The sequence below is a fragment of the Saccopteryx leptura genome, chromosome 2 (assembly GCF_036850995.1).
Source record: "Saccopteryx leptura isolate mSacLep1 chromosome 2, mSacLep1_pri_phased_curated, whole genome shotgun sequence".
Taxonomy (NCBI): domain Eukaryota; kingdom Metazoa; phylum Chordata; class Mammalia; order Chiroptera; family Emballonuridae; genus Saccopteryx; species Saccopteryx leptura.
The window spans coordinates 13,088,007-13,111,202 of NC_089504.1; the positions used below are offsets into that span (position 1 = coordinate 13,088,007).

At 40.3% G+C, this 23,196-nt stretch overlaps 2 protein-coding genes across 2 annotated transcripts; both read right to left on the bottom strand.

Moving 5' to 3' along the window:
- Positions 1–607: 607 nt before the first annotated feature.
- On the bottom strand, positions 608–1,228 carry LOC136391207 (olfactory receptor 1J4-like). Its single transcript, XM_066362733.1, has one exon. The coding sequence runs from the start codon at positions 1,226–1,228 to the stop codon at positions 608–610; it is 621 nt and encodes a 206-aa protein (XP_066218830.1).
- On the bottom strand, positions 1,228–15,486 carry LOC136392917 (olfactory receptor 1J2-like). Its single transcript, XM_066365598.1, has 2 exons — positions 14,990–15,486; positions 1,228–1,567 (listed from the first exon to the last, which is right to left on the bottom strand). The coding sequence occupies exons 1-2, from the start codon at positions 15,484–15,486 to the stop codon at positions 1,228–1,230; spliced, it is 837 nt and encodes a 278-aa protein (XP_066221695.1).
- Between the last annotated feature and the right edge of the window lie 7,710 nt (positions 15,487–23,196).

Sequence of the window (23,196 nt, forward strand, 5' to 3'; positions counted from 1 at the left end):
TATCACATACATTTTATGAGACAATGAACAAACAAAAAATATCAATTAGAAATAAAGAATTATGGTAAATTATAAATTTGTAAAAGAAAATAAAAACAAAACACTGACTCTTTTTTCAAAAACCCTGCTTCGTAGCACATGCCCACGTTCGTAGTGCATGATTCTTATCACAGTGATCACAGGCTACCAGCATGACATCACAAATGTGAGTTGGGAGGACAGGCGCACAATTAGCTTGAAGCCAACAAAGCCAACTGAAAAGAATCATTTCAAAAAAAAGTCCTCCAAGAGCAAATCATGATGCTGAATGAGTGTTACTCAATAACATTCCATGAAAATTATATAATCGAAAAATGTTTCAAAGGAGAAAAAGACAAAACCACAATTATAATTCAGCAACATGTTGTGCATAATATTTTGCATATAGCTTAAAAGAAATAAAACAATGAATAGTGAAAATATAAATCAGGTATAAAAATTATTAACAATCCAAGTAGCAAACTAGACCTTCTTGACAAATTAATGATACTTATGCATGGCAACAGAATGCCTATTCTATTAAAGTTATATGGAGCTGTCAACCCTACAATAATTTAGGAGCTATATCTCACTTGCCCCTGACTGCAGTAACAGGATTTAATGATTGCCACTTAAAGAAGTTAACCTTCTTGACACACATTTCCAAGGCCTGTTTGATGTCTCTGTTCCTCAGGCTGTAGATGAAGGGGTTCAGCATGGGGGTAACTACCGTGTACATGACCGAAGCAGTGATGTCCGTGGAATCCCATGAAGAGGAGAAAAAGTAAACACCTATAAGTGTCCCATAGTATAAGGACACCACAAAGAGATGGGAGCCACAGGTAGAAAATGTTTTCAAGGATTTCTTAATGGAGGGGACCCTCAAGATGATGGTCCCTATACGAACATATGAGCCCAAAATAATACACAAAGGCAAGAATAAAAGCATTCCTCCCTCAGCGGAGATGACCAGCTCATTGAGGGAGATGTCAGAGCAGCTCAGCTTCAGGAGCGCAGCGAGGTCACAGAAGAAGTGGCTGATGGTGTTGTCGGCACAGAAGGACGGTTGGATCAAGAGGAAGGTGTGTAACAGGGCACTGCCAGAGAACAAAATCCAGGTGGCAGCCACCAGCAGCACACACAGCCCCTCTGTCATGATGGTGGTGTAGTGTAGAGGGTGACAGATGGCCCTGTACCTGTCATATGCCATCACTGCCAGCAGGAAATTGTCACTATGAAAAAACACAACTGAGCAATGTATCCCACATAGGGGATGGATTGTTGCCAAGTCTGCATGTCCATCAACATCTCCGGGACAGTGATGGATGACAGAGAAATGTCAGAGAAGGCCAAGTGGCTGAAGAAGAAGTACATGGGCATGTGCAGGTGGGAGTTCAGCCTGATGAGCAGGATGATGAGCAGGTTGCCCAGCACCGTGGTCAGGTACATGCCCAGGAACAGGGTGAAGAACCAGCGCTGCTGCCCTGGCCGCATGGGGAGCCCCAGGAGGAGGAACTCGGACACGCTGCTCTGGTTTTCGAGTCCCACGCTGCTCCCCATCTGCTGGGGAGGAAGGAGGTTGAGACTCTCAGCCACCTGGAAAGGACGCCCAGGGCCATGATGTTTCATACTGTCATTTTCTGCGAACAACATGAATGTTTGACTACAAACCTAATAATTTGTGACACCTGTAGGTGCAGATAGAGACCTGCATGCACAAGGGGTGCATGTGCTGCTTGTAGATGGGGTGATATTGAGTTGTAAACATAAAACACATATAACTTGGGGAACCATGTTATTTCAATAAATTTAATATAAATTTTAAAAAATTTACTCTTTTTACCTTGTAATAAAGAGGTATCATTAAGTAGATGTATTTAACCTAGATCAACATAACTATTTTTTTTTTAATAATTTTATTTTTTTAATGGGGTGACATCAATAAATCAGGATACATATATTCAAAGATAACAAGTCCAGGTTATCTTGTCGTTCAATTATGTTGCATACCCACCACCCAAAGTCAGATTGTCCTCTGTCACCTTCTATCTTGTTTTCTTTGTGCCCCTCCCCACCCCCTATCCCTCTCCCATTCCCCCCTCCCCCCCGTAACCACCACACTCTTATCAATGTCTCTTAGTTTCACTATTATGTCCCACCTACGTATGGAATGATACAGTTCCTGTTTTTTTCTGATTTACTTATTTCGCTTCGTATCATGTTATCAAGATCCCACCATTTTGCTGTAAATGTTCCGATGTCATCATTTCTTATAGCTGAGTAGTATTCCATAGATATAACTATTTTTTATTATAATTTCACACACTACATTTAACACCCTTTGGTGATTCTTATATGACAAAATTATTGCAAATGTAATGGCCAAATAGTGATTTTTATGCTTTTGTCATTTCTTTTTTGTTTTTTAATTGTATTTTCTAAAAAAAAAAAGGAATTTAACCTTACTCCCAACTAATTTCTATTTATTTATTTCTTAATTTATTTATTTGTTCATTTATTTATTCATTATGGACTAATGATTCCTGTTATTCTCTGAGCTATAAACCGGTACTACCGGTACTATTATTCATTTTGAACTTACGTGTGTTCATCACTTTCAAGGATATTAAATGATCTCAGAGAAGCCAAAGTGTAAATTTATATTAAAAGAAACACAAGAAGTAAAAACTAGAAAGGTAGAAACTAAAGGAATATTTACCTATATGTGGTGTGTGAGGAGTGGGTCAGAAGGAATGGGGAATGGGCCTGACCAGGCAGTGGCAGAGTGGATAGAGCATTGTGGGTTATTGCTTAGTCTGTGGAACACGGAGGGGGGGAGAGGATGTATTTGGGTTAACACTAGAATCTATGTAAACACAATAAATTAATTTTTAAAAAAGGATTTCCTTCTTTTTCACTGCTGCGTAGTATTTCTTTGTGTATATATCACTGCTTTTTAATCCACTCATCCACTGACAGACACTTGGGCTGTTTCCGGATCTTGACTATTGTAAACAATGCTGTAATAAACATGGGAATGCATATCTTCTTTTGAATCACTGATTTGATATTCTTAGGATATATTCCTAAAAGTGGGATGGCTGGGTCAAAAGACAGTTCCATTTTTAATTTTTTGAGGAATCTCCATACAGTCCTCCACAGTGGCTGCACCAGTCTGCATTCCCACCACCAGTGCAGGAAGGTTCCCTTTTCTCCACATCCTCGCCAACACTTATTCTGTGTTGTTTTGTTGATGAGTGCCATTCTGACAGGTGTGAGGTGGTATCTCATTGTGGTTTTACTTGGCATTTCTCTGATGATTAGTGACATTGAACATTTTTTCATATACCTATTGGTCATTTGTATGTCCTCTTTGGAGAAGCATTTATACAGTTCTTTTGCCCATTTTTGATTGGATTGTTTACCTTCCTGGTGTTGATTTTTAGAAGTTCTTTATAAATTTTGGTTAACCCCTTATCAGATGTATTGGAGGATATGTTCTCCCAGTCTTTGGGTTGTCTTTTTAATTTGTTCATGGTGTCTTTTGCTATGCAAAAGCTTTTTAGTTTGATATAGTTCCATTTCTTCATCCTGTCCTTTATTTTACTTGCCCCTGGAGGCAAATCAGTAAAAATAATTGCTATGAGAGATATTGGAGAGTTTACTGCCTATGTTTTCTTCCGAGATGTTTATGGTTTGATGACTTACATTTAAGTGTTTTATCTATATATTTTTAGAGTATTTTTGTGAATGGTGTAAGTTGGTGGTCTAGTTTCATTTTTTTGCATGTACCTGTCCAATTTCCCAACATTGTCTTTACTCGGTTGTATGCTCTTACCTCCTTTGTCAAATATCAAATGACCATAAAGGTGTGAGTTAATTTCTGGGTTCTCTATTCTGTTCCATTGATCTGTATGCCTGTTCTTATGCCAGTACCAGGCTGTTTTGAGTACAATGGCCTTGTAGTACAACTTGATATCAGGAAGTGTGATACCTCCCACTTTTTTCTTCATAATCAAGATTGCTGAGTCTACTCGTGTTCTATTTTGGTTCCATATAAATTTTTGGGTTATTTGTTTTATATCTTCGAATATGTCATTGGTATTTTAATAGGAATTGCATTGAATGTATAAATTTTTTTAGTTAATATAGACTTTTTAAAGAAGTTTATTCTTCCTATCCATGAACACGGTATTTGTTTCTACTTGTTTGTATCTTCCTTAATTTCTTTTATCAATGTTTTATAATTTTCTGAGTACAAGTTCTTTACCTCCTTCATTAAATTTACTCCTAGGTACTTTATTTTTGTGGTTGCAATAGTGAAGGGGATTGTTTCCTTAATTTCTTTTTCAGACAGTTTATTGTTGGTGTATAAAAGTGCTACTGATTTCTGAATATTAAGTTTATATTCTGCCACCTTGCCAAATTCATTTATCAGGTATAAAGTTTTTTGGCTGAGATTTTAGGGTTTTCTATGTACAGTATTATGTCATCAGCAAGTAATGATAGTTTTACTTCTTCTTTTCCAATTTGGATGCCTTTTATTTCTTCTTCTTGTCTGATTGCTGTGACTAGGACTTCCAGAACTATGTTGAATAAGAGTGGGGAAAGGGGGCACCCCTGTCTTTTTTTTATCTAGGGGGATTGTTTTTAATATTTACCCACTGAGTATGATGTTGATGGCCTTTGTCATAGATGGCCTTTATCATGTTGAGGTATGTTCTCTTTATTCACACTTTGCTGAGAGCTTTGATCATAAATAGGTGCAGGATTTTATCAAATGCTTTTTCTGGTTCTATTGATATTATCATGTATTTTTATCCTTTCTTTTGTTTTTGTGATGAATCACATTTATTGATTTACGAATATTGTACCATCCTTGCCTCCCCAGAATAAATCCCACTTGATCATGATGTATGATTTTTTTATGTATTGCTGGATCTGGTTTGCTAATATTTTGTTGAGAACTTTAGCATCTAAGTTCATCAGGGATATTGGCCTATAGTTTTCTTTCTTTGTAGTGTCTTTACCTTGTTTTAGAATGAGGATTTTATGCTTGCCTCATAAAAGGAGCTTGGAATTCATCCAGCCTCTTGAATTTTTTGAAATAGCTTGCAAGGATAGGAGTTAGTTCTTTTTTGAATATTTGGTAAATTCACCTGTGAAGCCATCTGGTGTTAATTTTCTGGGAGTTTTTTGATAACTGTTTCAATTTTATTTGTTGTAATCGATCTGTTTAGATTTTCTGATTCTTCCACATTGAGTTTGGAAGATTATATGTGTCTAGGAATTTATCCATTTCACTTAAGTTGTCCAATTTTATGGCATACAGATCTTCATAGTATTTTCTTACAATTATTTATATTTCTGTGTCAGTTGTTACTTCTCCATTTTCATTTCTAATTATCTTTATTTGAGTCCTCTCTCTTTTTCTCCTGATGAGTCTGGTTAAAGCAAGGGTCCCCAAAATTTTTACACAGGGGACCAGTTCACTGTCCCTCAGACCATTGAAGGGCCAAACTATAAAAAAAAACTATGAATAAATCCCTATGCACACTGCACATATCTTATTTTAAAGTAAAAATACAAAACGGGAACAAATACAATATTTAAAATAAAGAAGAAGTAAATTTAAATCAACAAACTGACCAGTATTTCAATGGGAACTATGGGCCTGCTTTTGGCTAATGAGATGGTCAATGCCTGGTTCCATATTTGTCACTGCTAGCCATAACAAGTGATATGACGTGCTTCCGGAGCCGTGACGCATGCGTCCCACTTCACTGGAAGTAGTACTGTAAGTGAGCAATGCTGCACTTTGTGGCACTGCCACATACAGTACTCCTGTGCTCCTGTGCATACGCATCCTGTGCTCCTCTCACTGACCACCAATGAAAGAGGTGCCCCTTCCAGAAGTGCAGCAGGGGCCGGATAAATGGCCTCAGGAGGCCACATGTGGCCTGCAGGCCATAGTTTGGGGACCCCTGGGTTAAAGGTTCATCAATTTTCCTTTACCTTTTCTTAAAACCAGCTCTTGGTTTCTTTGATCTTCTGTATTGTTTTTTTAGCCTCTATTTTATTTATTTCTGCTCTGATCTTTATTTTTTCCTTCCTTCTACTTCCTCTGGACTTTATTTGTTGGTCTTTTTCTAGTTCTTTTAGATGTAGGGTTATGTTGTTTATTTGAGCTTTCTCTTGCTTCTTAAAGTATTCTGTAATGCTATGAACTTCCCTCTCAGGACTGCTTTTGCTGTGTCCCATAAATTTTGAGTTGTTGTATGTTCATTTTCATTTGTTTCAAGGAAATTTTTTATTTCTTCCTTGATCTTGTTGTTACCCATTTATTGTTTAATAACATGCTATTTAGCCTCCACGTGTTTTAATGTTTCTCAGTTTTTCTATCATAGTTGATTTCTAGTTTCATGCCATTGTGATCAGAGAAGATGCTTGATACAATTTCAATCTTCTTAAATTTATTGAGACTTGTTTTGTGTCCTAACTTGTGGTCTATCCTAAAGAATGTACCACGAGCACTTGTAAAGAATGTATATTCTGCCTGACCTGTGGTGGCGCAGTGGATAAAGTGTCGACCTGGAAATGCTGAGGTCGCCGGTTCAAAACCCTGGGCTTGCCTGGTCAAGGCACATATGGGAGTTGATGCTTTCTGCTCCTCCCCCCTTCTCTCTCTCTCTTCTTTCTAAAATGAATAAAAAATAAAAAAAACAAAACAAACAAAAAAAAAGAATGTATATTCTGCTGCTTTGGGGTCAAAGGTTCTGAAGATATCTGTTAAATCCAGATGATCTAGTGTGTCATTTAAGGCCATTGTTTCTTTGTTAATATTCTGTCTGGAGGATCTATCCACTGATATTAGTGGCGTATTAAATCCCCTACTATTATAGTATTGCTGTTGATCTCACTCTTTATTTCCATCTAAATCTGCTTTATATAGTTAGGTGCTCCTATATTAGGCACATATATATTTATAATGGTTATATCCTCCTGTTGGATTGCTCCCTTTATCATTATGTAGTGAACCTTCTTTATTCCTTACTATAGCCTTTATTTTATAAGCTATTTTGTCAGACATAAGTATTGCTACCCCACCTTTTTTTTTCATTTCTATTTGCATGAAATAATTTTTTCTATCCTTTCACTTTTACTCTATGTGTATCTTTTGTTCTGACTTGGGTCTCTTGTAGACAGCATATGTACAGTTCCTGTATTCTTATCCATGTAGCTACCTTATGTCTTTTGATTGGAGCATTTAAGCCATTTACATTTAAGGTTATTATTGATATGTAGTTGTTTATTGTCATTTTATTCTTTAAATCTACAATCCTCTTTTTCTTAATTTTTTTTCTTTGCTCTTTTTGTAGCAGGCACCTTAACATTTCTTGCAGTACTAGTTTGGTTGTAGTAAATTCCTTGAGTTTTTTGTTGTTTTTATTTCTTGTCTAGGAAGCTTTTTATTTCTCCTTCAATTTTAAAAAATAGCCTTGCTTGATAAAGAAGTCTTAGTTATAGGTTCTTGTTTTGCATCACTTTGAATATTTCTTGCCAATCCCTTCAAGCCTCAAGTATTTCTGTTGAGAAGCTGGATATCATTCTTATGGGGGCTCTCCTGTAAGTAATTTACTGCTTTTCTCTTGCAGCATTTAGTATTCTTTCTCCGTCTCTTTTTTTTTTTTTTTTTTTTTTTTTGTATTTTTCTGAAGAGCGAAGTGGAGAGGCAGAGAGGCAGACTTCTGCATGTGACCGACTGGGATCCACCCGGTGCAAGCCCACTAGGGGTCAATGTTCTGCCCATCTGGGCAGCTGCTCTGTTGTGACCTGAGCCATTCTTGCACCAGAGGTAGAGGCCATGGAGCCATCCTCATCACTCAGGCCATTTTTTTTTCCTTTGGAGCCTTGGCTGTGGGGGGGGGGGAAGAGAGAGATCAAGAGAAAGGAGAGGAGCAAGTGTGGAGAAGCAGATGGGCACTTCTCCTGTGTGCCCTGAGCAGGAATTGAACCCAGGACTTTCACACATCAGGCTGATGCTCTACTGCTGAGCCAACCAGCCAGGACCTTCTTTTTTTGTCTCTTAACTTTGGCACTTTAATTATAATGTGTCTTGGTGTAGGCTTCCTTGGCTTCTTTTTTAATGGGACTCTCTGTGCTTCTTGAACTTGTGTGACTTTTTTCTTCATCAATTTAGGGAAGTTTTCAGCTATGATTTCTTCAAACAGGTTCTCTATCCCTTGTTTGCTCTCTTCTCCTTCCAGAACCCCTATGCTGTGGATGTTGTTTCACTGTATATTGTCAAAGAGGTCTCTTAAAGTATTCTCAGTCTTTTTGCGCCTCTTTTCATTTTACGCTCTACTTCTTTGCTTATGTTAATCTTGTCTTCTACATCGCTGATTCGATCCTCTTCTTCATCCAGCCTGTTGTTGTTTCCTTCTAGTGCAGTCTTCATTTCTGACCTTGTATTTGTCATTTCTGACTAGTTCTTTTTTTATGATTTCAATGTCCATTTTTATGTTTGCTATCTCTTTATTTAGGTGCTCATTATGTCCATCTATTGTTGCTCTAACACAATCGGCAAACTCATTAGTCAACAGAGCCAAATATCAACAGTACAACACTTGAATTTTTTTTTGAGAGCGAAATTTTCTAAACTTAAACTATATAGGTAGGTACATTGTTATTAACTTAATTAGGGTACATGGTGTTTTGTGGAAGAGCCACACTCAAGGGACCAAAGAGCCGCATGTACCTCACGAGCCACTGTTTGCTGAACCCTGCTCTAAGATTCTTAAGCATCCTAAAAATTATTATTTTGAACTCTGTATCTGGTAGTTTGGTTACTTCCATTTTGTTTATTTCCTTTTCTGGGGATCTCTTTTGTTGATTCATTTGGGTCATATTTCTTTGCCTGCCTATTTTGTTTTTGTATTAGGTAGCACTGTCTGACTTTGAAATTTTTGTGGTGTCTTTATGAGGAAGATGTGTTTGTTGGTACTGACCTGCAGGCCACATGTTTTCCTTATTTTAGGAATGCTTCTTGAGGGTACTATTTTCCCTCTTGTTGTATGTGAGTATTGACTACAGTTGGTCTTTTTGTGGGTATGGTTATGCCTTCAGGCTTGCTGCCTCTAAGAGTCTACCTTGATCATGTGTATAGCACAGTGCAATGTCTGTCCTGTTGGGGTTATTTATTCTCCACATGTCTGGTGCCTTGTAGACTCCTCCTTTGGGTATATTGCTTGTGTAGCTAGCTGAGTTTAAGGTTGGTGCTGTCTGCCACCCACTACTAGTTGTGTTGGTTCTAGATCTTCTTTGTTGGCATCAGCCATTGTTTGTAACCTGGTGTGGGCTACCTGTCTGCAAATACTGCTCTTTTCCCTGTTTATGCTTGCATTTTTTGTGCTGGGTATTGTGGAAGGGGCCAACTTGTGTATAAGGATCAGCTTTTTCCTGCTTAGAGATGACAGTAGCTCCATAGAAGCCCCAGACTCTGTAAGATTTGCCTCTACTTTTCTGCTGCTTCACCTCCTCTTGCAGTTGCCTGGTCTTCCCACAGAGTCTTCTGTAGAAAGACTGTAGTGTGCACCCAGACTGGCCTCACCCAAAAAATCCCTCTACACATTCCATGCTCATTGGGTTAGGGCAGCTGAGGTTGGGAATATAGCATTTGTGGAACCCCCTACTTAAGGGGTCTCTTGGCCAGAAGCTCAATATGGGGAAATTGGCCTCTACTCCAGAGCCTAATCCCTCAGCCACTGCTGAATACTCAAGTTTTTCTTTCTCCCCAACAAGGTGAGCAGCAGGTTCAGATCAACTATAGCCGACAGTCCCCTCTACAAAACTTCTTACAGCTGGTGAGACCCTGGTCTCAGGGAAGAAGACTGAGGGAGTCCTCTCCTGCCTGATTGTGTCCCCCATAAAGTTGCTGAGCCCCTCAACCATACCCAACAATTGGTTTGAAGGGACTCAAACTTTAAATGTCCATGCTCCAAGCCTTTCTCCTTTCCTGCTATGAAAACTAGCCAGGCAGGGGAGGATTTCTAGCATCTGAGCCACTGGCTGTGAAGTTCCATTGTGTCCAATGTGTGCAAGTGCCTATGTAGGTACTGATCACAGAGAGTGGAACTCACCTCAACTGGGCCCAGTGTCAGATGAGCCGTCCCTTAGGACTCACCACCAGTAAGTGACATTAGGTCCTGAGCCAATACTCTCAGCAGCTGGCCACTGGTTGTGCCAGCCCTGGGTCTCCCTGGAGGGAACCCAGTGTAGACAAGTGGGAGATACTGCCTATTGCTGGTTCTCAGCAACCTTCTTGAAGCTACAAGCAATCCAGTTTGTGGCTGCCTCTGCTGGGCCCAGGTGTAAATGGAAATACCAAGCTGCACACCTAGGCTGGCTTTTAATCACACTGGACCTGGGGGAAGGTCTGCAAAAGGCTAAGGTATCCTGAGTCTTGCCTCTTGTAACCCCTGTCTGCTGGCTGTTTGTTGGACTTGGCCACAGAATAAAACTTCTGATAGAGTTCAGAGCCTGTGTCAATTCATGAATTATAAAGGGTGGTGGGTGTGACTCTTCCCCTTTGCCCCATGTGTTAGAATGTCAAGACTTTTTTCTGCAGACCTCAGTAGGTTGTGGCCCCAGGAGTCTGCTGAGTGTGGTCTCTGAGAATCAGAAGTGTGGCCTGCCTGCAGTCTGGACAAGTTCTACTGTGTCTTCTGTGAGGTGATGTGAGGTGGAATCACCAGTAAAAGACTTGGGAGCATGCAGGAAAAAGCTCCAGCCTCCATGCCAGCAAACTGAGTAACTTATGAGCCCCCTGTTTCCTGGCTTCTCAGAACTTCCCAGTTTCCATTGTGGGGCTGAAGAGACTCCCAAGGGTGGAGCAGTTACTTTCTCCCAGGCTTATGCCACTCAGAGGAGACTGCTCCACCCAAGAAAGATGGTGACTGCAGTATTGGTGAATGTCTCAGCACAGGGGTTCCAGTGGCCATCTCCTACAGTGTCTTTCGCTGGGCCACCAACTTCACACTCCTCATGCAACTCCAGTCCTCCCAGCCTTCCATCTGCCTGAGCTCCAGGTAAGTGGCTGTGAATGCGATTTTCTGTGTGGGCCCTTTAAGATGGAGCCTGAGTCTTCAAGAGCTCCATCTCTTTCTTGCAGACAGATAACTCAGCTCCTTGCACTCCAAATGTTGTGTGGGCACCTTTTCTAGGTTCTGGGACTCTAGGCTGGGGCAGTGGACCTGGGGCTTGGGACCCACACTTCTCAATGCGACCCTCCCTGCAATAACAGTCCCTCAAGATGCTCAGCTGCCGCTCCTCAGAGCAGGTCAGTCACCTACATGTCTCTGCCCTTCCTACCAGTCTCGGTGTGGCTTCTTCTATAATACTTGGTTATAGATTCCTTTTTGTTTCATTCAAAGTTGGTTTTTCAAGATGATTTCTCTTAAATTGCAATCCACTTTGGTACTAGGAGGTGGCAGTTGGAAAGTCCACCTACACCGTCTCCATCTTGATATCCCTGATGATTCTCATATGACAAAATTATTGCAAATATGGTGGCCAAGTGATAATTTTTCTACTTTGTTTTTTCTTCTGTGTTTTTAATTGTATTCTCCTAAAAGAAGAAATTTACCATTAGATTCCACCCATTTGCTTTTCATTATTTATTTATATAATTATGGACTAATGATTTTTCTTATTCTCTGAGTTATAAACCATTCCTGTTGTTCATTTTAAACTTTAGGTGTGCTAATTACTTACAGAGATATTAAATGATCTCAGAGAAACCAAAAAGTAAATATATAGAAAAAGAAATACAAAAAGTAAAAACTAGACACTAAGAAACTTAAGGAATGTTTACCCATAGTAGATGGGTCAGGATTGGGGCAGAAAGAATGGGGGATGGGCCTGACTAGGCAGTGGTATAGTGGATAGAGCATTGGCATTGGATTTAGAAGCCCCAGGTTTGAAACCCCAAGGCTGGTGGCTTAAGCTGGCTCAAAAGTTTGAGATCAGGGTTGCTGGCTTGAATGTGGGATCATACACATAACCCCGTGGTCACTGGCTTGAGCTCAAAGGTGGCTGGCTTGAAACCCAAGGTTGCTGGCTTGAGCAAAGATTCACTGGCTCGACTGTAGCCCCCACACACCCCCAATCTAGGCACATATGAGAAAGCAATCAATAAAGAACTAAGGTGCCAAAATGAAGAATTGATGCTTTTTATCTCTCTCCCTTCTGGCCTATCTGTCCCTCCCACTGCCTCTCTCACACTCTCTCTCTTTCTCTCTTGCTAAAAAAATAAAATAAGTATTGGCAATAGGGAGTGTGTAGTTGTTGACATAGAATATATACATTTCTATCTATGTATAATTTCTTAAATCCATAAGTTCAAATTGATATTTCCAATTCTAGTTTGACAACAGAGAATTCTTTACAGCCTCTCTTTCACCATGAGTGAGGACTCACTCCTTTTCCTCTGTATTTATTAAATTGCTGAATCTTTGGACACATGGTGAGCTGTTTCAGAACCTTGAAATCAGGCTTGGTCAGTTGGCAGCAGTGGAGTGTCTGCACACTGTATGAAAGTACTGGTTTTGATTACCAATCAGGACACACAGGAGAAGCAACCATCTGCTTCACCATCCTTCCTTTTCCCCTTCTCTCTCTCTCCTTCTCCCTTTTCTACAGTCATGACTGCAATGGTTTGAGCAAGTTGGCCCCAGGAGCTGAGAATGGCTCCATATACTCACCTCAGGTGCTGAAATAGCTCCGTTGCCAAGCAACAGAGCAGCTGCCCCAGATGTGTAGAACATTACTTGGTAGGGGACTTGCTGGGTGAATCCCAGTCAGGATGCATGTGGGAACCTGTGTCTCTGCCTCTCCAATTCCCCCACCGTTCAATTAAAAATAATAATAATCTTGAAACCATAACACTGTTAACACATTAAAGCTCAAACATTGTTTTCAGTTTTCACTTTTTTATGCTAATTATATATAGATGTGATTCTGGGTTCAATAATTACTTAGGTTAGTTATTTTATTTTCCCCTTTAGTATAATTATCATAGTAATTTGAAATATAGTTCAGTTCATATTTTTATTTTATTTTATCTTTTTTCACCACGTCTTTTTTTCCTTTACTTTTTTGAAGACTTTATTCACTTTAGAGAGGAGAGAGAGAGAGAAGGTGGTGCAGCAGGAAACACCAACTACATCGGTGTCTTGAATAGCAATGCCCAGGGTTTCAAACCCGTGACTTCAGTGCTCCAGGTCGACGCTTTATCTGCTGTGCCACCACAGGCCACACTCACCACCTCTTCAATTTATATTTTAGTGACAAAAGACAACATAGTCAAAACTACAAATACTCATATTCATCTTATGATTCTTCTGCCCCACCTTCTGTAGATAAACAATGTCATTAGTTTCTATTTATTCTTCTTGTGGCTCTCTTTGCTAAAATAGGCAGACATATGTACATTGTATTTTTCTTTCATTTTACATAAAAAGTAGCATGTTATAAGTGCTTCTTTACACATTACTCTTTTCCCATTTAAAAAGTATCCTGATAATTCTTCATTTTGACTCATAGACATCATTGTTCTTAATTTTTCACATTTGTGATATACTTAAATGTATTCATGGTCTATGGTGTGTTCTTTAGGGGTTGCAAAGGTGATAATGGTGATGAGTATCCTTAATGTCCATGAATAGTAGACTTCAAAAAGCAAGAATGGTAAATTTCATGTTTTGAATATTAAAATGCAATTTAAATAATTAAGGAAAAAGTAAAGTGTTATTTCAACACACAGCACAGAAAAGAGTTATAAAATTATAATAATAATTAATGATTAAATATTAAAGAAGGGCGATGGACTAACAAAATATGTTTTTAATAAATAAAAAGGAGGAAAGCAAGAGAATAAATATAAAACAAGTGTGTAAAATTCACCATTGCTGGAAATATCTCCTAATTTTAAACAAAGTGGGCTGTTGTTAAATACATTTATAAAAGTCTTTACCTCTCTATTTTAAAAAGCCTCACTTTGAAGGACCTGCACATTTTGTATTGTAATTATTCTTACCATGGCTGATTGCAGTCTACCAACATAATGCCATTCAGTATGAGTTGGGAACATTGACCCAAATCAGCTTAATGTCAGTGCAAGCCAGCATAAAGGAAACAGTTTAAAAAGGAAAGAAGGGTTTATCAGGAGCAGATCATAAGGATAAATAAGTGTGTCCTCATAACATAACCCAAAACTGAAATATCTCAAAAGGAAAAAGACAAATTCACATTTATAATTGTACAATGTTTTGCATAAGACTTTCCATGCATCTAAGAAGGCAAGATGAAAAAAGAAAAGTATTAATTAGGAATAAATAATTAATAACAAACTAGTTGGTAAACTTGACCAGGTTGACATATTGACAACACTTATACATGATAACAGAATGCATATTTTATTAAAGTTATATGGAGATGTCAACCATACAGTATTTTAGAAGATAGAGTTCATTGTGCTCCTGACTGCACACTAACTGTGCTGAAACACATTTCCAAGGCCTGTTTGATGTCTCTGTTCCTCAGGCTGTAGATGAAGGGGTTCAGCATGGGGGTAACTACCGTGTACATGACCGAAGCAATGATGTCCTTGGAATCCCATGAGGAGGAGAAAAAGTAAACACCTACAAGTGTCCCGTAGTATAAGGACACCACAAAGAGATGGGAGCCACAGGTGGAAAAGGCTTTATAGAGTCCCTTAGTGGAGGGGACCCTCAGGATGATCATCCCTATATGAACATATGAGCCCAAAACAACACCCAAAGGTAAAAATAAAAATATTCCTCCCTCGATGAAGATGACCAGCTCATTGAGGGAGATGTCAGAGCAGCTCAGCTTCAGGAGTGCAGCGAGATCACAGAAGAAGTGGCTGATGGTGTTGTCAGCACAGAAGGACAGTCGGATCAAGAGGAGGGTGTGTAACAGGGCACTGCCACAGGACAGAATCCAGGAGCCAGCGACCAGGAGCACACACAGCCCCTCCCTCATGATGGTGGTGTAGTGTAGAGGGTGACAGATGGCCACGTACCTGTCATATGCCATCACTGCCAGAAGGAAATTGTCAAGACCACCAAAAAGTATAAAAAAACACAACTGAGCAATGCATCCCACATAGGAGATGGATTGTTGCCAAGTCCACATGTTCGTGAGCATCTTCGGGACAGTGACAGATGACAGAGAAATGTCAGAGAAGGCCAAGTGGCTGAGGAAGAAGTACATGGGCGTGTGCAGGCGGGAGTCCAGCCTGATGAGCAGGATGATGAGCAGGTTGCCCAGCACCGTGGTCAGGTACATGCCCAGGAACAGGGTGAAGAACCCGCGCTGCTGCCCTGGCCGCATGGGGAGCCCCAGGAGGAGGAACTCGGACACGCTGCTCTGGTTCTGGGGCCCCATGCTGCTCCCCGTCTGCTGGGAGGAAAGAGGTTTGGGACTTTCAGGAACCTGGAAGGATGCCCAGGACCATTATGTCTCAGACTGTAATTCTCCAGGAAAACCAGGAATTTTTAACTGCCCTTCTATTAATTTCTCACACCTGTGGAGCAATATCTGCTCCTCTATCCCAGTGAGGATCCACAAAAACATCACATCCCTAATCAGCCAACAAAACCTCATTACACTGAAGCAAGAGGGTGTTTGGCCCTGGCCGGTTGGCTCAGCGGTAGAGCGTCAGCCTGGCATGCGGGGGACCCGGGTTCGATTCCCGGCCAGGGCACATAGGAGAAGCGCCCATTTGCTTCTCTATCCCGCCCCCCTCCTTCCTCTCTGTCTCTCTCTTCCCCTCCCACAGCCAAGGCTCCATTGGAGCAAAGATGGCCCAGGCGCTGGGGATGGCTCCTTGGCCTCTGCCCCAGGCGCTAGAGTGGCTCTGGTCGCGGCAGAGCGACATCCCGGAGGGGCAGAGCATCGCCCCCTAGTGGGCAGAGCCTCGCCCGTGGTGGGCGTGCCGGGTGGATCCCGGTCGGGCGCATGCGGGAGTCTGTCTGTCTCTCCCCGTTTCCAGCTTCAGAAAAATAAAAAAAATAAATAAATAAAAATAAAAAATAAAAAAAAGAGGGTGTTCACTCTTGAAGTCAACTATTATTTATTGAACATTATTCTGTGTTGGGGCCTCTAAAAAGGACTGAGATAGAGCATTGAACAAGACTACAAAGTCCCCAATACTGTGAGTTTAGATTGTGACTGCCATGGAGGGGTAATTTCCCCCAGAGTAGCCCACAAACTTTCTTCATAATGATGCTGAATGTTTTGGTGAATATTTAGGTACTCACCTGAGGACTTTATTTGTGTTTCCCAATCAAATTCACACATCAATCTGTATTCCCAGAATTTAAAACCACTTCACAAATGCACTAAGAATTTTCATTCTTTCATTTATTTTCGCTTTTAAGAAATAGAAACATACATGATACAAATGCTGCAGGCACACAACAGTACAGTAGGGGACAGAATGGTACACATATATGTGTGTGTCTACGTCAATATTATATGCAATATGTTATGAACATCACTTGACATATATGTACTTCAGGCAAGTGTTCTTCTTTCCATTTTATAGATGTGGAAACTGAGGCCAAAGATTGAAGTAACTTTCCCAGGTCTCACCATAATTTGATGGTGATTCCACACAAATTTCACACAGTGTGATGCCTGGAGTATTTGTAAGTTTGACTTTGCATGTTTAATAAAAGGAACCAAAGGGCTACAAAATTCTGAGCAATTCAGTCACACTCGGTTCTAGAAAATGATAGACCTGTTTCAAAAACAGAAGGAAAAAAATAATGTTTGGTTATCTCAGCTCTTGGTGCCCCAGAAGGAGAACAAATCAGGAAATACTTGAGATCGTGGACACAGATCATAATCCCGCAACACACACACACACACACACACACACACACACACACACAGAATGCTGATTTGAGAATTTCAGTCTCCTGTCACCATGTTCACTTACTTAGGAAAGGACAGTCAATATGTTGATCAGCTCATAAATACTCATATATATACATGCAAGTAATAAGTAACACTGAATGTAAGACATACACAACACACAATGATGAACCACTCACCCACAAACACACTCACAATGCACATCAACACACCTGATTCATGACACACCTAGTAAACACACAACTCACTACATATACATAATTCAGGCACTGTACACACATGTCATCAAGAGCATATATGATCCAACACAATTTAAAAATCTCACAAGAAACACACACCAACAATGCAGATGCACACTCAGCCACACACTCACTACAACATCAGCAGACCCACTCCTATTACTGAGATACATGCTCCCGCCCTCTCTGACCCAGTCCCTGCTGGGAGAGGGCAGTCAGCATGGGGCAGGTCCACCTATTCGGTCACAAGTATGGTCATTAAACATCCACTGACACCATGCACGTGTCACATAGACATGGTAACACACACACCGAGAAAACTAAACAGTACACCTTCCTGCTGTCACACACGATGACCCACAAACACACACTGCAGAGAGTGATATGAGCCTTCTCTGACATTGGTCCACTGTGAGGTCGGTTTCTTTTGTCCAGCAGCCAAGATGCCAATCTCACTCCCAATGTCCAACTGTGCTGCAGGTGTTTATGGTCACAGGCATGAACCAAGAGTCCCTAGTCACACAGCAAGAGGCTGGTCACTTGGTCTATCTCTATACCCACTAAAACAAGACCAAAACGAAGTCTAATTCAAGAAAGGGTTAGCTATGAGTCAGACACATAGCACCCCCACACACACACAACTATCAAACACCATATACGCAAGCATAAACATTCCATGCAAACACACACAGACATGGACACAGTCTCACATGACCCATAGCACACAGGCAGACCCATCGCCAAGGGCAGAGTCCCAGCCCCTCTGACCTGTGCCCGTCACTGCTGAGTCAGACCCTTCTGCTCCAGACTGCTGCCCGACTCCTCAGGTTTCTTCAGGAGGCCTTAGGTCCAGACACAGAGAAGAAACATCTGTGGCCCTGGCCCTTCTAGACTTTCATTCTCCTCCACCAGCTCCAGGGAAATGAGTCCAAGACAAGACTTAATTACTAATGAGAGACTGAAACACAGTCCCCAAGCTTCGGGCTATGTTCTGACTGCCCTTTGGGGAGCTGTGTGTCCCAGAGCCAGAGGGACTGGAGTCCTGGGGGACAGTGTCCCTGATTCCAGTGATGCCCTGGGCTCCTTTCTTCTTGGGCATTGTTCCAGCTGGGACAAAGTATTTTTCAATTTTTTTATTTTGAAATGATTTTAATGATATGGAAATGCTATAAAAATGACATGAAGAATTCCTTGACAGGCTTCACCCAGATTCCCCAATGGTTAACTGTTTACTGTGTTTCCCTTCTGTGTATATGTATTTTGTGTACACCTTTCAGGCTTACATTTTCAGTAGATACACCACAGTGCCTATTAATTTTCCCATTACTAGTGTTTTGATCCTCCATCAGATGGCTAAGGTGCTGTCTTCCTGGTTCTCTGCTATAAAGTTACCATTTCTTTAAAGTTACTATTTTAACCTTGTAATTAACTAATTGGTATCATGTGGGTAGATATTTTGATACTGTGCAAACATAACGTGTTCCTTGTTATATTTTGCCCCCTATACTTAACATACATGGCTGATTTATTTTAGTTTAATATTGCATATATATATTTAATCAGTTGATTTCCATAATCTTCTAAAGGTAACCAAGTACAAAACAGGCATTTTGGGCCCTGGCCGGTTGGCTCAGCGGTAGAGTATCGGCCTGGCGTGCAGGAGTCCCAGGTTCGATTCCCGGCCAGGGCACACAGGAGAAGCGCCCATCTGCTTCTCCACCTCTCCCCCTCTCCTTCCTCTCTGTCTCTCTCTTCCCCTCCTGCAGCCGAGGCTCCATTGGAGCAAAGATGGCCCGGGCGCTGGGAATGGCTCTGGGGCCTCTGCCTCAGGCGCTAGAATGGCTCTGGATGCAACAGAGCAACGCCCCAGATGAGCAGAGCATTGCCCCCTGGTGGGCATGCCAGGTGGATCCCGGTCGGGCGCATGCGGGAGTCTGTCTGACTGCCTCCCTGTTTCCAACTTCAGAAAAATTAAAAAAATAAACAGGCATATTTTTACCAAAAAACTAAATCCCAGAGCTAATTACCATAAAGTGAATGTGCTCGATATGAAAGTGTTTTATCCAAAGAGAGTTCAAAAGCTTTGTCTAGAGAACACAGCTCTGACTCCACGGCCCCAGTGTATGTACTGTGATTATAACAGTACATTCAAGGTGGCAGATGACCTGCAGCTACTCATTTTGTTCACTAAGTCTAAACAGGACATGGTTTTGAGGGGTAGTAACACCAACAAAATTATTACCATGAGATTAATACTCCATTTTGGAGAAACATTCTGATGCAAATTACTTGAGGAGTTCTAGACGGGACAGACAGTGGTTCATAGGACTTCTTTGTAAACTCTATAATAGGGATGTTGTAATATACTTGCCTATTTTGCTTTATTTTATTTTAATTTCATTTTATTTTCTGTACAATTTATTGGGGTGAAATTAATTTTTTTTAATAGAGAAGATGGGAGGTGGAGAGACAGACTTCCACATGCACCTGACCAGGATCTACAAGGCAACCCCATCTAGAGCTGATGCTCAAGTACTGAGCTATTTTTAGTGTTTGAGACAGAGGTTCCTTATAGTCATATCCTGTGCCCACGGCCATTGTGCTCCAACCAATCCAGCCATGGGTGTGGGAGGAGAATAGATGTGTGGGGGAGGGAAAGAGAGGCAGATGGTCACTTCTCCTCTGTGTCCTGACCAGGAATCCAACCCAGTACACTAACAAGCTGGGTCAACGCTCTACAACTGAGCCAACCTGCCAGAGCTGAGGTAACATTGATTAATAAAATTACATATGTTTCAGGTGTGCAGTTCTATACTACATCACCTGTATAATGTTTGTTTATTTTTTTATTTTTTATTTTAGTGAGAGGAGGGAAGGCAGAGAGAGACTCCTGCATGCGCCCTGACCAGAATCCACCCAGAAAATCCACTAAGGATCGATGTTCTGGCCATCAGGCTCCCTTGCTCTGTTTCAACCAGAGCCACAATTTAGTGCCTGAGGCGGAGGCCATGGAACCATCCTCAGAGCCCCGGGGCCAACATATTCTAATCGAGCCCAGGCTACAGGAGAGGAGGAGAAGACAGAGAGAGAGAGAGAGAAAAGCAAGAGGGGAAGTTGTGGAGAAGCAGATGGGCAGTTCTCCTGTGTGCCCTGACTGGGAATCGGACCCAAGACATCCACTCGCTAGGCTGACGCTCTACCACTGAGCCAACCAACCAGGGAGATCACCTGTATCTTGCATTGTGTGTTTACTACCCCAAGTCAAGTCTTTTTCGATCACTGATTATCTCCCCTTTACTCTCTTCTCCCTTCCCTCACGAAATTGGGAATCTTATATGAAAAATATTATTGAAAATGTGAGGGCCAAATGGTGATTTTTCTGCTTTTGTTAATTCTCCTGTGTTCACTAGTTGTAGTCCCCTATAAGAAGGAACTTACCCTTGTTCCTCACTCATTATTCATTTATTTATTTCTACTACCATGGCCTCGTGGATTCCTATTTTCTGAGCTATAACCCATTACCAGTGTTACTTATTTACGTGAAGCTTTAGGTGTGTTCATTGTTTACAAGGATTCTAAATGCTCTCAGAGAAGCCAGTGGGGAAACATATATGAAACAAAGAAGTATATTTTTACAAGAAGTAAAACGAAGAAAGCAAGGAACTGAATCTTTACCCATAAGAGGTGGGTCCGAGTGGGACAGAGAGAATGGGGGATGGGAATGAGTACATGTTGACATGTAATTTAAATTTCTATCTATTTATACATTGTAAACCCTATGAATTTGAACTGATATCTCTTATTCTAGTTTGACAACAGAGAGCTCTTTCCAGCCCCTCCTTCTCCGTGTGCACAGCACCTTCCCCGGGAGTGGGGACTCCCTCCCTCTCCCTCAGGGTCACTTATCTGCTGAATCTTGGACACATGCTGTGTTGTTTCAGAACCTTGAACTCATACCACTGTAATGACACACTAAGTACAACATAAAACTTTCTTCATAATTTTTTTTTATTGTTAAGAGTGTATAGACATGATTCTGGATACAAGAATTACTTAAGTTACATATTTTATTTTCACCTTTAGTCGAATTATAATAGTAATTTGCAATACAGTCATCCCTCACCATATCGTACTTCACTATTCATGATGTCACAGTATCAGAAGTTTTTCAATGGTGTATATTTAATTTTATATTGCATATTTTTCACTATATCACAAGATTTTAAGTCAGTTTAAGAGTGTAGAAAGTGTTTAAGAGCATAGGAAATGTGTATAAGAGTATGAGAAAGAATAACAAGAATCTAGTAAAGGTTTGTAAGAGTGTGGGTGGGGTTTATGAAGCCTTAACTATATATATAAATAATAAAATAAATATAGGGTCGCTTCTTCTTGATCTGGAACCTAACCCCTGCAATAGACGAAGGACCACTGCTAAGTTCTTTTGTGTTGTTTTATTCTATTTTGCTTTATTCATCACTCCTTCTATTTCTTTTACTTAGAGTCAAAAGACAACATAGTCAAAACTATAAAGTAATTACACTCATCTCCCCATCCCTCTGCCCCACCTCCTGCAGGTTAACAATCTCATTAGTCTCTGAGTTATTCTTCCTGTGTTTCCATTTGTTCAAGTGGGTAGACACATGTATGTTTCATGTTTACATAAAATGGTAGCAGGCTATATGCTCTCCTAAGCATTGCATTCTTCCCTTGGAAAATTATACCCTGCTATTTCTTCATATTGATTCATAGATATCTTTATTCTTATTTTTTTTACAATTGCAAAATATGCAATTTCATTAATGGTCTGCAGAGTTCTCTTTCCGGTCCAAAGATGAGATATAGGTGATGAGTGTCCTAAATGCCATTTAATTGTGTGCCTCTCAGGGCTAAAATGATAAATTTCAGCTGTACTGTATTAATCTACAATTTAAAAATGAAGAAGAAGAAGTAATCTCCCATAGAGAATAAAAAACATTAATTATATATTAATGATAATAAATGATTAATAAGTTAATAGAGACATATGGAATAACAAAATATATATTTAATTAATAAAAAAAACAAGGGAACCAATATGAAATATATGTATCAAATAAAAAACACTGTAATATGAAAAATACATATTCAAATATATTACCATTACATTAGATATCACCAGATAAAATTCTCCAGAAATACAACAATTGTTGCTAAACATAAAAAGAACAAAACCCAGCTTTACACTAACATTGTACGCCTCACAGATTTATAAAAACATAGAAAACTTAAAGTGATTAAATGGAAAAATACTACGTGAACACTAAACACAAGAGAGCTCCATATTAATATAAAAAATTTACAAAGACCTTATAAAAATCAATACCAGGAAGGTAAATAATCCAATTTACAAATGTGCAAAGGACCTAAATAGACACTTCTTCAAAGAGGACATACAGATGGCCAATAAACGTATGAAAAAATGCTCAACATTACTCATCATGAAAGAGATGCTAAGTAAAACCACAAGGAGATATTGCCTCACACCCGTAGAATGGCTGACACAAATAAATCAACAAAAAACAAGCCCTGGAGCAGGTGTGGAGAAGAGGGGATGCTGTGCATTCTCAGTGAGACTGAGACAGGTGCACCCATTGTGGAACAGTATGGAGATTCCTCTAAAAATTAAAAATGGAACTGCCTTTGTACTTAACGATCCCACCTCGCTGAACATGTTGTAAGAAACTTGGAACGCTACTTAAAAAGAATACATGTGCTCCTATGTTCATTACAGCATTTTGACAATAGCCAAGATCTAGAAACAGTCCAAGTGGCCATCAGTAGATGAACGATAAAGGAGAATGTGGTACATTTAAAGAATGGAATATTATGAGGCCATAAACCAGAAAATAAATAGAAACCTTGCCATTTGAAGCAGCATAGTGGACATGGAGATTACGATGTCAGGCGAAACAGCCATCAGAAAAAGACAAATACTGTG